This window comes from Archocentrus centrarchus, unplaced genomic scaffold (assembly GCF_007364275.1).
Source record: "Archocentrus centrarchus isolate MPI-CPG fArcCen1 unplaced genomic scaffold, fArcCen1 scaffold_48_ctg1, whole genome shotgun sequence".
NCBI classification, from domain to species: domain Eukaryota; kingdom Metazoa; phylum Chordata; class Actinopteri; order Cichliformes; family Cichlidae; genus Archocentrus; species Archocentrus centrarchus.
This window is the reverse complement of record NW_022060272.1, coordinates 945,131-960,173: the sequence shown is the minus strand read 5'-3', so window position 1 is coordinate 960,173 and position 15,043 is coordinate 945,131. Positions and strand designations below refer to the sequence as shown.

The window sequence follows — 15,043 nt, the reverse complement described above, 5'->3', positions numbered from 1 at the left end:
TTCTCCTTCCTGCTATAAAAACGTGCACTGCTCAAAAAGATTAAAGAAACTTCTTTTAATCAGAGTTCAGCATCAAGTCGGTTAAACTTCTGGAATATTTAGTTAAGTCAGTTAAGTAGCAGAGGGTTTTTAATCAGTTTCAGCTGCTTTGGTGTTGATGAAATTAACACCAGGTGCACTAGAGGGTCAACAATGAGACAGCCCCCAAAACAGGAATGGTTTTACGGCTGGAGGCCACTGACAGTTTTCCCACCTCATCTTTTCTGACTGTTTTTTCAGTAGATTTGCATTTGGCTTGGGCCCGTGTCACTACTGGTAGGATGAGGAACATAACTGCTTTTCACAGACAAGAGCAGGTTCACCCTGAGTGCATGTGACAGATGTGAAAGGGTCTGGAGAATCCGTGGAGAACGTCATGCTGACTGTAACATTCAGCATGACCAGTTTGGTGGTGGGTCAGTGTTGGTCTGGGGAAGCATATCTGTGGAGGAACACACAGACCTCTACAGGCTGGGCAACAGCACCCTGACTACCATCAGGTATCAGGATGAAAATCTTGGACCCACTGTCAGACCCTACAATGGTGCAGTGGGTCCTGGGTTCCTACTGGTGCACGACAATGCTCGGCCTCGTGCGGTGAGAGTATGCGTGCAGTTCCTGGAGGATGAAGGAATGATACCACGACTGGCCCTCCACGCTCGCCTGAACTAATCCAATAGAACACCTTGGGACATTATGTTCAGTCCATCTGACACCAGCAGGTTGCACCTCAGTCTGTCCAGTAGCTCAGGCATGCCCTGGTCCAGATATGGGAGGAGATCCTCCAGGACACCATCTGTCAGTAGCCATAAAAACTATTCAGAATCAGAATCAGAATACTTTATTGATCCCAGAGGGAAATTTCTGTTGTTACAGCTGCAACCGTTTCATTGAGGACCATTTTGAGTTGCTGCACTGAAATTTCAACAAAATGGACTGGCCTGCTGCATCATTTTTTCCCTTCGATTTTTTTCAGGGTTCCTAACACATCACCCAATTCATATCAGTACAGATATGCAGCATGATTTTTATCCCACTGACATCTGATGTGTTTTTCAAAGTGTTCCTTTAAGTTTTTTAAGCTATATATTTGCCCCCCCCTCCCCCTTTTTTTTAAAATAAAGCTGAACTGCAATCATGTGTTTGTGATAACTGGCAGTGAATCTTTCACATCGCCGTGGAGGAACTTTGGCCCACTCTTCTTTGCACAGTTGTTTTAATTCAGCCACACTGGAGGGTTTTTTTTTAACAGCACAACTTGAACTTTTTAAACACAGCATTTCATGAAAAGAACATCATGCTAACAGTCAAACATGGTGGTGATAGTGTGATGGTTTGGTGCTGTTTCTGTTGCTGTCATGAACCTGGAGCACTTCTGTAATAGATGGAACCATGAATTCTGCTCTCTACCAGAAAATAAGTTTGCCGCCAACCGATAATCCTCCTTTTTGAAACCTAGTATGACCATTATTTATAAATAAACAGAACTTTTTATTCAATATGAGATTCTAACCTTAGCAGGGAAAAAAGTCACATTAGAAAGCCATTTTCCCACAGACCACAACTGTGTTTGCAGCCTCAGCTATCACCCTCTGCTGGCCTTCAGATAGAATGCAGGTTTGAGGCACTTATTGTATTGTCTTTGGCACAAACACAAGCAACATTGCAATTCAGACAGCTGTCGCTCCTTTAGATAGTACAGATGATTAAAAATCCTCGATGTGGCTAAACCCTACTAGTGCTGCCTTTAACTTTTAGCATGTGTCACGTCATGTTTTGTTGTTTGTCTTGTGTTACTGGACAAGCCTGTCTGTTCAGTCTGATTGGTGAGGTTTTCCCTCCGATGTTCTGGGGCCTTTACCTACAGACTTGTGAACTGGCATACATGAAACGTGACTGAACAGTAAAGCTCGTGTGTGTCTGTGTGCTGTTACAGTGCATTATCTTGATTATCTTTCCTTTAAAAAGACTTATTAAGTGGATCATGAAAGTGTGGAAAGTAGTCAGTCAGTCAGAATACTTTATTGATCCAAAGGGAAATTACTACTGTTACAGCTGCAAACCGTTTCATTTAAACGAGTAAACCTAAAACACAATAACATACACTAAAGGCATAAAAGTATAAAGACTAAGAGATATTTTGACTATATACACATCTAAATCTATACACATATGAAAATTGTGAGTGCAAAAATTTTTAATAGGTTGTCATTATATATATGCACAGTCCTTTTTTGTACAATGTATAAGTGTATGTACAATGTACAATGTATATAGTGTATGTACAATGTATATGGAAATTTAAACAATTTTATGTACAATTGAATACTGATAAGTGAATGACACTGATGAACCACAATGTCACCTATTAAGGGAGGAGTTATAGAGTCTGATGGCCACAGGTAGAAATGACCTCCTGTGGCGCTCTGTGGTGCATTTTGGTGGGATGAGTCTTGCACTGAATGTGCTCCTGTGTCCCATCACTGTGTTGTAGAGTGGGTGGGAGCCATTGTTCATAATGGCCTGCAGCTTAGACAGCATCCTCCTCTCCGACACTGCCATAAGCGAATCCAGCTCCACTCCCACCACATCACTGGCTTTGTGGATCAGTTTATTGAGTCTGTTGGCGTCTGCCGCCCTCAGTCTGCTGCCCCAGCATGCAACAGCATAGAGGATGGCACTCGCCACCACAGACTCATAGAAGATCCTGAGCATAGTCCGGCAGATGTTGAAGGACCTCAGGTGTCTCAGAAAATAGAGACGACTTTGGCCCTTCCTGTATAGTGCATCAGTGTTCTTAGCCCAGTCCAGTTTGTTGTCAATGTGTACTCCCAGATATTTGTAGTCCTCAACGGTGTCCACACTGACCCCTCCGATGGACATAGGGGCCACCGGTGCCTTGTCTTTCCTCAAGTCCACCACCAGTTCCTTTGTCTTTGTCACGTTGAGCTCTAGATGGTTCCGCTTGCACCATGTGACAAAGTCCTTCACTGTCCTCCTGTACTCATCCTCATCACCCCTGCTGATACATCCAACTATTGCAGAGTCATCAGAAAACTTTTGAAGATGGCAGGTCTCTGAGCAGTAGCTGAAGTCTGTGGTGTAGAGGGTGAAGAGGAAGGGAGAGAGGACAGTCCCTTGTGGGGCTCCAGTGTTGCTAACTACTCTGTCAGACACACAGTGCTGCAGGCGTACATACTGTGGTCTGCCAGTCAGGTAGTCAACAATCCAGGACACAAGGGGGACATCTACCTGCATCGCTGTCAACTTATCACCCAGAAGAGCAGGCTGAATGGTGTTGAATGCACTTGAGAAGTCAAAGAACATGACCCTCACAGTGCTGGCCGGCTTATCCAGGTGAGCGTAGACTCGGTTTAGCAGGTAGATAATGGCATCCTCAACTCCCAGGCGGGGCTGGTAGGCGAACTGGAGGGGGTCCAGAAATGACTGGACCATGGGCCGGAGCTGATCCAGGACGAGCCTCTCCATGGTCTTCATTATGTGGGAAGTCAGTGCCACTGGCCTGTAATCCTTGACGTCACTGGGTCGCGTCATCTTCGGGACCAGAACGATGCAAGATGTCTTCCACATCACAGGGACCCTCTGAAGATCCAGGCTCATATTGAAGACATGGTGCAGTACTCCACAAAGCTGGTTGGCACAGGCTTTAAGCACCCTGGGGGAGACCCCGTCAGGGCCTGCAGCCTTGTTTTTGTGGAGTCTCTTAAGTTGTCTTCTCACCTGGTCAGCAGTGAGACTAACTGTAGAGGTGGCGGGTGGGGGAGGGGTGGAGACATCAAGAGGGCCATCACAGGAGGGAAGCAGGCTGTGTGAAGTGTGGGGGTGGGTGGGGGTGGAGTGGACTTCTGGAGACCGGCAGCAGAGCTGTCTGGACGAGGGATGACAGAGCCTGCAGTGTCAAACCTGTTAAAGAACAGATTTAGCTCATTGGCCCTGTCCACACTGCCCTCCATTCCCCTGTTGTTGCTGGTCCTGAAGCCAGTGATGGTTCTTATTCCACTCCATACCTCCCTCATGTTGTTCTGCTGGAGTTTCAGCTCCAGCTTCCTCCTATAATTGTTTTTAGCCTCCCTAATTGTTGTTTTGAGTTCCCTCTGGATCGTTCTCACCTCCTCCCTGTTGCCAGCCCTGAAGGCCTTCTTCTTATTGTTGAGAAGTGCTTTAATGTCCTTTGTTACCCACGGCTTGTTGTTTGGGTATCCAAGTAAATTTACTCAGGACCTGTATTTTAGTGCAATTTTGAAGTATTTGTTCCTCACTTAATTTCAATTTTGTGATTTTTAAACTCCACTACTGCACATTCATCTGTAGTTTCTTTTCAGATTCCAACTTGCACATGATGAACTTCAAAAATAGATTTGCTCTGAGCCGGCAACTGACACAAATCTGCAAATGTTATGTTTGTGTCTCCTCCTCAGTACTTCACCTGCCTCCTGCTGATCCTTATTGCTCAGATTGCAGCCGGTGTCCTACTTTACTTCCAGAAGGATGTGGTGAGTGATTTTGGGGGGGGGGGGGGGCGTCTTGTGGCGTCTTCTGGTGTTTACTCTGGAGCATTTCAGCAAAAAGGAAAAAAAAAAGTTAAAGCTTCTTTGTTAAGACAGTTTTTTATGTTTTTTAATTTAGTTTGAGAGGTGAGTATTTTGGTTTTCTTAGTTTAAATTACCTGCAAAGTCAAAGCCAAAAATCAGACAGCCACGAGTTCACACAAATGAAAAAGCAAAAAGCTACAAGGACGAGGACTTCTGTGAGAGACAGCAGCACGTGTGTGAACTTAAGCTGGAAGCTCTGCAGCCATCTGCTGTCTGAGGTTCAAACCTCCCCTCTGGCTCTCAGTCATGTCCAGCACCACAGACTTGAGCTGACTGGGAAGCTTTCCTGCATCTGCTCTGTAGTGTTCAGCCTCTGCAGGTGCTGTGTTTTAATCTTCCTCATTCTCTTTATGGATCACACTTCAAATAACTTCACATTTTGAGAAACTGTGGTTCGTGAAATTTTTTTTCTTTTCTTTTTTTTGATTATTTAGGAATGTGAGATGTGAACCTGATATACATTCATTTGTGCACCTTATATTTTAATTTTTTTTAATCAAAATATATTTGTGTTTAGTACGATTTCTAAACTGAACAAAACTCTTTGTTCTGCTCACCTGACGTTCACAGCTACCTCACTGCATCACTCTTCACTCTTCTTTTGTTTCTTTTTCTGATTTAACAATCTGAGATACCAGGATTTTGTAATAAGGGAAAGTATGAACACGTTGGCTGATTTAATGTATCTCAGCAGCTAGCTGGAACTGTTGCTTTTTTTAATCCATTCCAATAACATTTTGATGCTACAGCAGGTTTTTATATGTGATTAACTTTATTTTGAGCAGATGTTTTGTGTCAGATTGTAGCCTCTTTTTCTGTTTACGTTTGTGTTCAGACCAAACAGCAGATATTTGGATCCTAACATTTCACCTGAGTTTGTGTTTATTCATCGCTGTTTACTAACAAAATACACCTTCACTTTTTTCTTTTGTCTCATTAATTTCATAAACTTTTTTTAAACTTGGCTACCTTTTTTTTTTTTTACAGTTCTTTAATTTTCCAAATATTTTCCGGGGAACCTTTGTTAATAATTTCCTACAAACGAATCTTAATATTTTTAAGAAAGTCCTGCACAGTCATTAGAAAGGAGATGACAAAAGTTTGGAAGTGTTGATTGTATTGTTATGCAAAAACTCAAATATTCTAATTGATTTGATTTAAAACAGTCCATGTTGAGTGACCTTTGACTCCGTGTCTATCCAGCATAGCGTGAGGGTGTTTTTTAATTTAATTGTTCATCCAACAACACGTTTACAAAAAGAAACAAAATACACACACTTGATCCACCATGGGACACAGACGTGAGTCCATTGTGGGCTTATTCTGCTGTCTTCACCTTTTTGAGCCTATATGTTTATGGTATTCCATTTTTTTTACCAACTGTCACAAACTTCTGTCGTTCAGGTAAATGAAGAGCTGTCCAAGATCATCAACAAGGTTCTGGACGACTACCCTGGAAAGAACTCGTCCACAGAGCAGGCCCTGGATTTCATCCAGAGGAATGTGAGTTGGAAGCGTTGACTCTAGAACTGAGCATCAATTCAATTCACTTTTATTTCATATCACAACAGTCGCGTCAAGGCACTTTATACAGGAAGGTAAAGACCCTACTGTCAAATTGACCCCTATGAGCAGCACTTGGTGACAGTAGGAAGGAAGAAACCTCCAGCAGAACCAGGCTGAGGGAGGGGCAGTCATCTGCTGTGACCGGTTGGGATGAGGGGAGAGAGACAGGACAAAAGACACACTGTGGAAGAGAGCCAGAGTTTAATAATAACTAATAATAACACCAACAATCTTAATTTCCACTTCTCCACCAATCTTTCCAATCAAAGGCATCACATTGTTTTTCATCTAATGCAGCCATCAGTCACTTTCTTCCAACAAAATGGCTTTAAGAGCTTGACGAACAAAAATGACTTAATATAAATATTTAATATTCAGTAATCTAGACCTTAGTTATTTTAATCAACAAACTTTGTTTAGTTTATATATGGGTAGTTATATTGCTATATTTGAAAGTCCCTACATTTTAATATAGAGGACTGTATACAGTACAGCCAAAACATTTCAACATAATTATTTCCATGTTTTAGCAGTATATGATTGTATTGGAGGGGGTGTAATTCATCTTATGTCAACACTCTTACATCAGAGTGAGTATAATGTCTATAAACGGAGCAATTGCAGTAGGGCCTTCGCACGTTTCGAAAAAGAAAATTTTCATACTGCATAAATGGAAACTGAACATTTAATCATGGTTCATGCCAGTGTTGTGTTTTTACATGTTTAACAGGAACCAGAGCTTCCCCCAGCCAGCCCCAGAAAAGTGCTGTGAAATTATACTAATAAAATACCTTCATATTTTTTTCAAAAATGTTTACATGGGTATTAACTTGAGGGAAATTGGGCCCAAAGTGCAGTAGCTGCTCCAAAGAGACAGTAATTGTGGATGAAAACACGTGCTGTTTGATTGGAGAGTAAATTCAGAAGTCCATGTTTCAGCTTCCAGAATCCAGACTGTCTGAATCCGTTTGAGGTGCACTCATTCCTGTCTGAGCAGCCACTCTACTCAAACATCCCTGCAGGTTAGGTTAGGCTGTTACAGATGACATGTCTGTTTAACTCTGCCCGTCTGTAGATGGAGTGCTGTGGCTGGATCGGTCGTATGGATTGGAGCGGTAACATGGTCATCATCAACAGCTCCCAGCTGCTGTTTCCTTGCTCCTGCCAGAACATCTCACTCGTTGTTGGAAACTTCTCTGGCAGTGGATTCTGTGAGGCTCAGACGCCTGACTGGCCTGTATATGATGTGGTAAATGGTGTTTTCTGTTAATCTCACCTATTTCCTGACTCTTGGCTACATTTTTCAGTAATTAAGCTACTTGTCTTAATCAGGGATGTGCTGCCAGCGTGGAGAGATGGCTCCACACCAACATTGCGGTTGTGCTCAGTATCTACCTCGGAGTGGCTCTTATTGAGGTACAACAACATTAACAGTGATTAAGGTTCATCTTATCTTAAAGACCTCATAGTACCGTGTCACCACAACAGAGCACTTCGCTCTCAGACTGCTGGCCTACACTCTCTCTAGTTTTAAGATTAGGCTTAAAACTTTCCTTTTTGATAAAGCTTACAGTTAAGGCTGGATCAGGTGACCCTGAACCCTCCCTTAGTTATGCTGCAATGGAGCCCAATGTTTACATACACTTTGAAAAATGCCAGCCAGACAGCATGCAAATCAATGCCTCAGTTTCAGTCCACCACTGCTGAAGTTGCTAAAAAAAAATTTTCAAACTGTTAAAAGTACCTGGATTTCTTTATTATCATAAAATGTGGTCAATTAAAGTCGAACTAATAAAGCAAACAGTCATACCTTTCATGTCATTGTTGAACACATTGAGTTAATCACTCAGTGAAGGCTGGAAAATTAAATGAATCTCTGCACTTGTCAAAAAGCCTTTAAGTTCCAGCTAAAGAGATGAAAGTGGAGGTGTGGGTTTTCATATTTTTTTTTCATATTTCTTTCAGATCAAACAGAAGTTTATATTAGACACAGATTACCTGAATAAATATAACATGCAGTTTTTAAATGTTGATTTCATTTATTAAGGGAAAAGGTTATCCAAACCTACCTGGTCCTATGTGAAAAAATGATTTCTTAAATACAATTGAGATGCTTTGTCATCTCAAAAATTCCATGCAGGGTGTCATGGGCAGGAGATGGACCCAAAACACTGGGCAGAAGGCCCAGGGCCCTGACACAGGGTGTCTCAGTTAAAGCACTGTAAATAAAGCTATACAAAGTCTGGTTACTGACAAAATCTGCTCTTCTGAGACAGAAACAATACCTCAATCACAACTTTCACAGGACCTTAGAAGCATTGTAGAGATGCTGGGAAAATGCACAAATACTGACAGTGGACTGAAGAACACTGGAGCACAATGGTGTTAATGAAAGGACTGAGCTGCTCACCAGAAAACATGTTTCAAGTATGCAAGACAACGCTTGGATGCTCATCAGCACTTTGTTCTGTGTAGCAGTGGACCAAAAGTTTGTTTTTTCAAAAATCTCACAAATTTTTGACAAATCTTTGTCACAAATATTTGTTTGAGTGGAATACAAAGGTGCAATTCACCAACAACAAAACCTCCTCCCAAACTGTGAAGCACAGTGGCCGGAGTGTCACAGCTGGCAAAAAAAAAAAATTCATTAGTCTTCAGTTCAAGTCTGATGGAGGCTGTGAGTACTAAAGAGGTTCCACAAGTCAATAAAGAGTTGACTTTTTTCAGTCTGGCTGTTCAGTGTGTTGGTTAAAGACTTTTTGTGTTATCAGTTTATTCAGTCTGTGTGTCTTGAAATAGTTCTTACTGTACTAAGAAGAAGCAGACTTGAGGAGGAATCAGTGCAGAAATGTTAGTAATTCCAAAATATTGCAACTATATGTATTGAGTTTGTTCAAGATGAACAGGTTGAGTAAAACATAGCATAAAGTAAGAAATGTAAAACGTGTGCTTGTGTGTTTGACAGCTGCTGGGGATGATCCTGTCCATCTGCCTGTGCAGGAACATTCCCATGGAGCTGTATACCAAAGTGCCAAAGAACTGAAGCTCAGCAGAGGAAATTACAATACCGAACTGAAGGAACACAACGAGGGAGCAAAGTATTTGGTGAAATTGTACCCAAATGTAAAATAATGAAATGTCTTTTTTCCTTTTATTTTGTTAGATTTTTCCTCCAGTTTTATTTGAGCACTTTAGAAACTTGTAGTTTTGAACTTTGGATCAGAGCAAAGCTGAAAAATTCTGAGGGGAAATTGGATTAGCAGAGCTTAACAAAGAAGAAGTTGATGATGGCGGATTTCCTTCCCTGCCCAGATATTACAAGCTCTCATGCTCAGAATACAGCGTTGCTGGTTTCCATACTGTCACTTTACTGCAGCATGCTTTTAGTTTCCCTTGAACATCTGAAAGTAAATCCTGTTTGTCTGTAATAGTGCAGCAGAAAACTGAAACAATCTTTCAACAAGTGATGCCGCACAAACACCGCCCCCCCCATGTTTTAGCTGATTCGAACGTTGTTCGTCTCACAAACGCGTCACTCTCCAAACACTGAATCACTGAGGTAACTCACAGGTCCTGTTGTCCATGCCCATAATTTTCCTTTGACCTTTACCTTGAGGTCGAGGTCGCCAAGATTCAAACTAAGACTAAGATGTTTAGTAGCTGCATCTATGGCAGGGGTGTCCAAACTTTTTCAGGGAGGGCCAGATGTGAAAGTGCCCAAGGGCCAACAGTCCCTGATGACATCATTTTAAAGAATAAAAGATGCATATAAATATTATTTAATACTTTCATTTCTGTGCAGCAAACAAACATGAAGTGACCAAATGTAGAGCATAAAAGCTCTGAATTTCTAAGTGAAATTTATAACATACAGAAACTGTAAAATACTGCTGTGTAATTCTGATAACAGAGCAACTGGTAAGCTACTGACACTAATGTGAAGGGCACACAGGGCAGGTCTGGTGCGGTGGAGCGTCATCAGTGTCAAACAGCAACATGCCCTTTTCAATAACGCTAAGCGCTGCATACCACTTCGTTTGCACACCCGTACTGACGACCATGACCTCCCACAGAGCTGGGAAGCCTGTGGTGCTAAGTCACTAAGCTGGCAACACTGTATGCCACCTATGACCCCCACCCAGACACATGGCATGGGCTGTGATTGGTTAAGCATTTAATCTACTTCTTTTTGAGGTCTTGAAGCAGTTGGCAGATGTCTGTTACACGGCACTGCCTCCATGAGTTAAAAAGAGGAATTGCATGCTGAGTCGTCTTCATTGCTTGGGCCGGCAGGCCAAAAATAGCACATGTATGGACAAGATACACGGGCCATATAAAATCCGAGATGTTTGGCCCGCGGGCCGTACTTTGGACACCCCTGATCTATGGTGTGAATTTGAGCATCCTTGGTGACATAGTTGGCGAGTTATTGTGTTCACAAGATTTTCAGAAAATTTTGACCTCTGACCTTCACCCAAAAATGTAATTGAGTGATGTAGGGATTACTGGCCATCTTTAGTGCAAATCTGGTATAAATCGATGGTTTTGCTTTAATATTAACAAACAAACAGATAAACATACCAAAAACAACAGCCCGGTTCCCCCTCCAGGGGGCAGGGTAAAGTAAATGCCAGAATGTGTATTTTTGTCCTTCTGGAGCCATTAATTTAATAAAAACTTCATTAACCATTAAATTTTCAAAATTGTTAAATTTTCCAGTTTGGCCATCATTTCCATATTAAGAAGCAGCTGTGTGACAGCTGAGCACGATGCAGGTCAGAGGTTTTACTCTGGACTATGTTGCTTTCACTGATTTTGAGTTTCCAGTTTCATCATTTGAATTTCAGATGAAACACAAAGTGTTTTCTGCACTGCTGCACCCACAACCCTCTCAGCAAATTAATTAAAAAACAAAAACAAAACAACAACAAAATACTTCAGAGTCATTTCTGATTTCTTAAAAGGCAAATCTAACTTCCTTCATCTGGAAAAATTATTTTCTTGCCTTTGTCCTTAGCCATCTTGAGTTAAATAAAGGAGTAAATGTACTTATTTTGATGCTTGCATCCACTTGTGAATGATTTCCCTGTAATGTTCATTTATCTGCTGCACCATAAAGATGTAAAGAAAAGCTAAGTTTGGACGAGTCTGGAAAGTCCACTTTGTGTTTTAATTTTTCTATGCCAGTGTTTTGAGTTATCGTGTAATATTATAGTACTTTGTATATAATTTTAGTGATTATTTGTATGAATTTGATTCCAAAAAGTATTCATACCAGTGTTTTCTATAGCAGCTGGTGTCTCCTTCACTTATTAAGCCGTATTCTTTCACATTCTCGTTATTTCTTTTAAGTCTGGATTTTGTTCTGGATAATAAAAAAAATAATAAAGTAATAATAAAGTACTAAAGAGATACTTGTCTTCTAAAAGTATCACTCCTGGTTTACAGTTGCCTTTTGATGAGCAAATAGCCCTTTTTTAGCTTTAAGAATAAAAGCCAGTTTAACCCAGAGGTGTGGGACTTGATACTACTTTTGAACTGTGTGAGACGAGCTGATGCAGCATATGATTTTGGAGTAAGAAAAATATTTTTGGCATAGATCCTTGGCATTCATTTGTGTAGAATGTTAACTTTGAGCCAAAATATGGTTTTTACAGTACATCATCGGTACATCTGTTTAGAACTACACGGGCTTCTTGTTTTATAACTTTTTTGTAGTCATAAGTCTGTACTCACAAATGCATTCATATTTCCTTTTGCCAATAAACTGATTACAGTAGTTCTGTCCAGTCCTTTGATGCTTTTAACATTGTTGAATATAAAAAAAAAAATCTAACAGTTTTTCTTAGGAAGGTTCCTAACTGAGTGAAGTGTGTGTGTGGCAGCCAAAATAAGAGCAGGCTGAAGTCTCTAAATATTAAAGAAATATTCTTCAGTGCTTCTTTTCCTACCTCATATAGAACAGGATACACTGGAGCAATGAAAAGATGATGATCCCACAACTGATAAACAAACCATCAGCTGACAAAAATCATAAATTAATCAGCATTAATGAGTTTGGAAGCTCATTAATGCAAAAATGTAATCACATGGTAAATGGACAGGTACTTATGTTTTTCTGCTCAATTTGAGCACCCAGTTTTACACACACACACACACACTGTCTCATATGGCAATTTAGGGTTCGACACACAGACTGGACGAGCCAGGGATTGATCCGCTGACCTTCTGATTGGTAGAAGTCTGCATTTTGTTGCACTGTACTTGTGACATATGCAATGACAATAAATTGAATCTAATCTAATAAGAATAACTGTATTGATCCCAGAGGGAAATTTATAGGTCTGACATAGCTCATCTGTTATTTGTATGAGAATTAATAAATAAACAGCGATGGGGTCATGGGCAGCCAAAGCTCACTAATGAAGGCTGGCCTGTGATTTGATCCAACAGACAAGCTGCTGTGGCTCAAACTGCAGAAAAGGTCGATGCTGGTTCTGATACAAAGGCCCCATGCTGACCCCATCCACTGCTGAAAGCACCAACAATGGACACATGAGCATCAGAACTGGACCACAGAGCAAAGCAGAAGGTGGCCTGGTCTGATGAATCATGATTTCTCGTGCTTACCTGAGAAACATCTGGCACTAGAAGGCACTATGGGAAGAAGGCAAGCCGGTGGAGGCAGTGTGATTCTTAGGGAAACCTTGGGTCCTGCCATCCACATGGATGTTACTTTGACACGTACCACCTACCTAAGCATTGTTGCAGACCACGTACACCCTTTCATGGAAACAGGATTCCCTGATGGCTGTGGCCTCTTTCAGCAGGATAATGCACCCTGCCACAAACCAAAAATGGTTCAGGAACAATTTGAGGAGCACAACAATGAGTTTGAGGTGTTGAATTGGCCTCCAAAATTTCCAGATCTCAATCCAGTCGAGCATCTGTGGGATGTGCTAGAAACACAAGTCTGATCCATTGAGGCCCCACCTCACAACTCACAAAACGTAAAGGATCTGTTGTTAACGCCTTGGTGCAGATACCACAGCACACCTTCAGGGGGCTAGTGGAGTCCATGCCTCAAAGGATCAGGGCTGTTTTGGCAGCAAAAAGGGGTCCAACATATATATGTTGTATGCATATGTGGCCTGTCTTAAGTGAATTTAGGTTTATCATAATTAGCTAAGGAAAAACACAGAGAATGAAAAGCGGTGAGTGAAGAACAAATACTCAGTGCATCGTGGGAACCCCCCAGCAAACTCGGCCCATTGCAGCATAACTAAGGGAGGGTTCAGGGTCATCTGATCCAGCCCTAACTATAAGCTTGATCAAACAGGAAAGTTTTTAGTCTAATCTTAAAAATAGAGAGAGTGTTGAATCCAAAGTGGGAGCTGGTTACACAGAAGAGGGGCCTGAAAGCTGAAGGCTCTGCCTCCCATTCTACTCTTGAAAATATCCTAGGATCCACAAGGAATCCAGCAGCCTGACAGCGAAGTGCTCTATTGGGGTGATATGGTACTATGAGATCTTTTAAGATATTCAGACCTTGTATGTGAGGAAAAAAGTTTTTAATTCTATTCTGGATTTAACTCAGTTGCTATTTTGAGCAGGAGGTGATATTTGCTGTGTACGGTAAATATAAATAAAGCAGGATCTGTTTTAGGACATGCACACCTGTGTTAAACCTGCTTTTTCAGGCATGTGTAAATGTACAGCATTAAATAACAGTTTAGTTTGAGGCAGCAGGTTTGATAAAAACTTAAAGTACAGGAAAAAAACAAAATGATGACCATGTGACATTTACAAAATAAACCATGGTGTGTTCTCTTTTCCTCAAAAACTGACTAAACATGGAACAAATCCACATCATTGAAGTGTAGGTCCCGCTCAGACCACCAGGGGGAGGCCGTGCTGTGCTCACACAAGCTGATCACATTCACTTGTTTAGTGCGACGCTTCAAGCCTTTTTGTCCTAAACATGTTCATAGCACATTATAATGTAGTTATAAGCTCAAACAAGCATTTATAGTCATGATGGGAAAATACAGATTTAAGAACATACATGCAGACAGAAAAAAGAAAAACCTGAACACCTGCAGTAAAGGGATGAGTGGCTCTGTTGTGCTCTGGGGAGGATTTTGCTGTTACGGTTTTGTTCCATTTAGTAACTGTAACCTGCACAAAAAGCATAATGAGTGGGAAAATATATTCACTTATGAATTCACAGGATTAACAGTTTCCTGTAGCTTTTCTCGTGTGACTTACCTGCAGCACCAGCCTTTTGTTCTTTATCTCTGAAATATTTTTTAGTATAACCAATTAGGATTTTCTGAAACATTTTATTTTTGAAACATTATGTGTGACAATGTTTTCTTAAGTCATTAAAGTCAGTTTGGTCATTCACGTTTATACGTCATTTATACCCAATGAAAACACTGGAACCACTGGACCCAGATCCAGCTTGTTCTTGATGGTCACCCTCACTCACCCCCCCCCATTGAGCAAGCACTTGGCAACAGTGGGAATGAAAAACTCCATTTTAACAGGATGAAACCTCTGACAGAACCAGACTCAGGGAGGGGCAGTCATCTGCTGTGACCGGCGGGGACTGAGAGAACGGAGACAGGACAAAAGACAAACTGTGAAAGAGAGCCAGGGATTAATAATAACCAATGATTAAATGCAGAGATTCATGATAAAACTTTCAGATTCAAATTAGAGGTATGTTTTTTTTGCATTTCGGTGCAATGCGGTTCCGGTTGTGCTTTTATTTTGAAAATGTCAGGTGGAAGTGATCTGTGTCCACAGCTGGTGGATGACGC

The 15,043-nt window shown here is 41.2% G+C and overlaps 1 protein-coding gene across 1 annotated transcript in view; it reads left to right on the top strand.

The window, feature by feature from the left end:
* Nucleotides 1-11,997, top strand: part of LOC115777295 (CD82 antigen-like) — a 37,584-nt gene extending 25,587 nt beyond the window's left edge. The window contains exons 5-9 of the mRNA XM_030725150.1: nt 4,479-4,553; nt 6,057-6,155; nt 7,294-7,467; nt 7,551-7,634; nt 9,184-11,997. Coding sequence (XP_030581010.1) covers nt 4,479-4,553; nt 6,057-6,155; nt 7,294-7,467; nt 7,551-7,634; nt 9,184-9,261 — 510 coding nt within the window. The 3' untranslated portion in view covers nt 9,262-11,997. The remainder of the gene's footprint in view (nt 1-4,478; nt 4,554-6,056; nt 6,156-7,293; nt 7,468-7,550; nt 7,635-9,183) is intronic.
* Nucleotides 11,998-15,043: the final 3,046 nt, after the last annotated feature.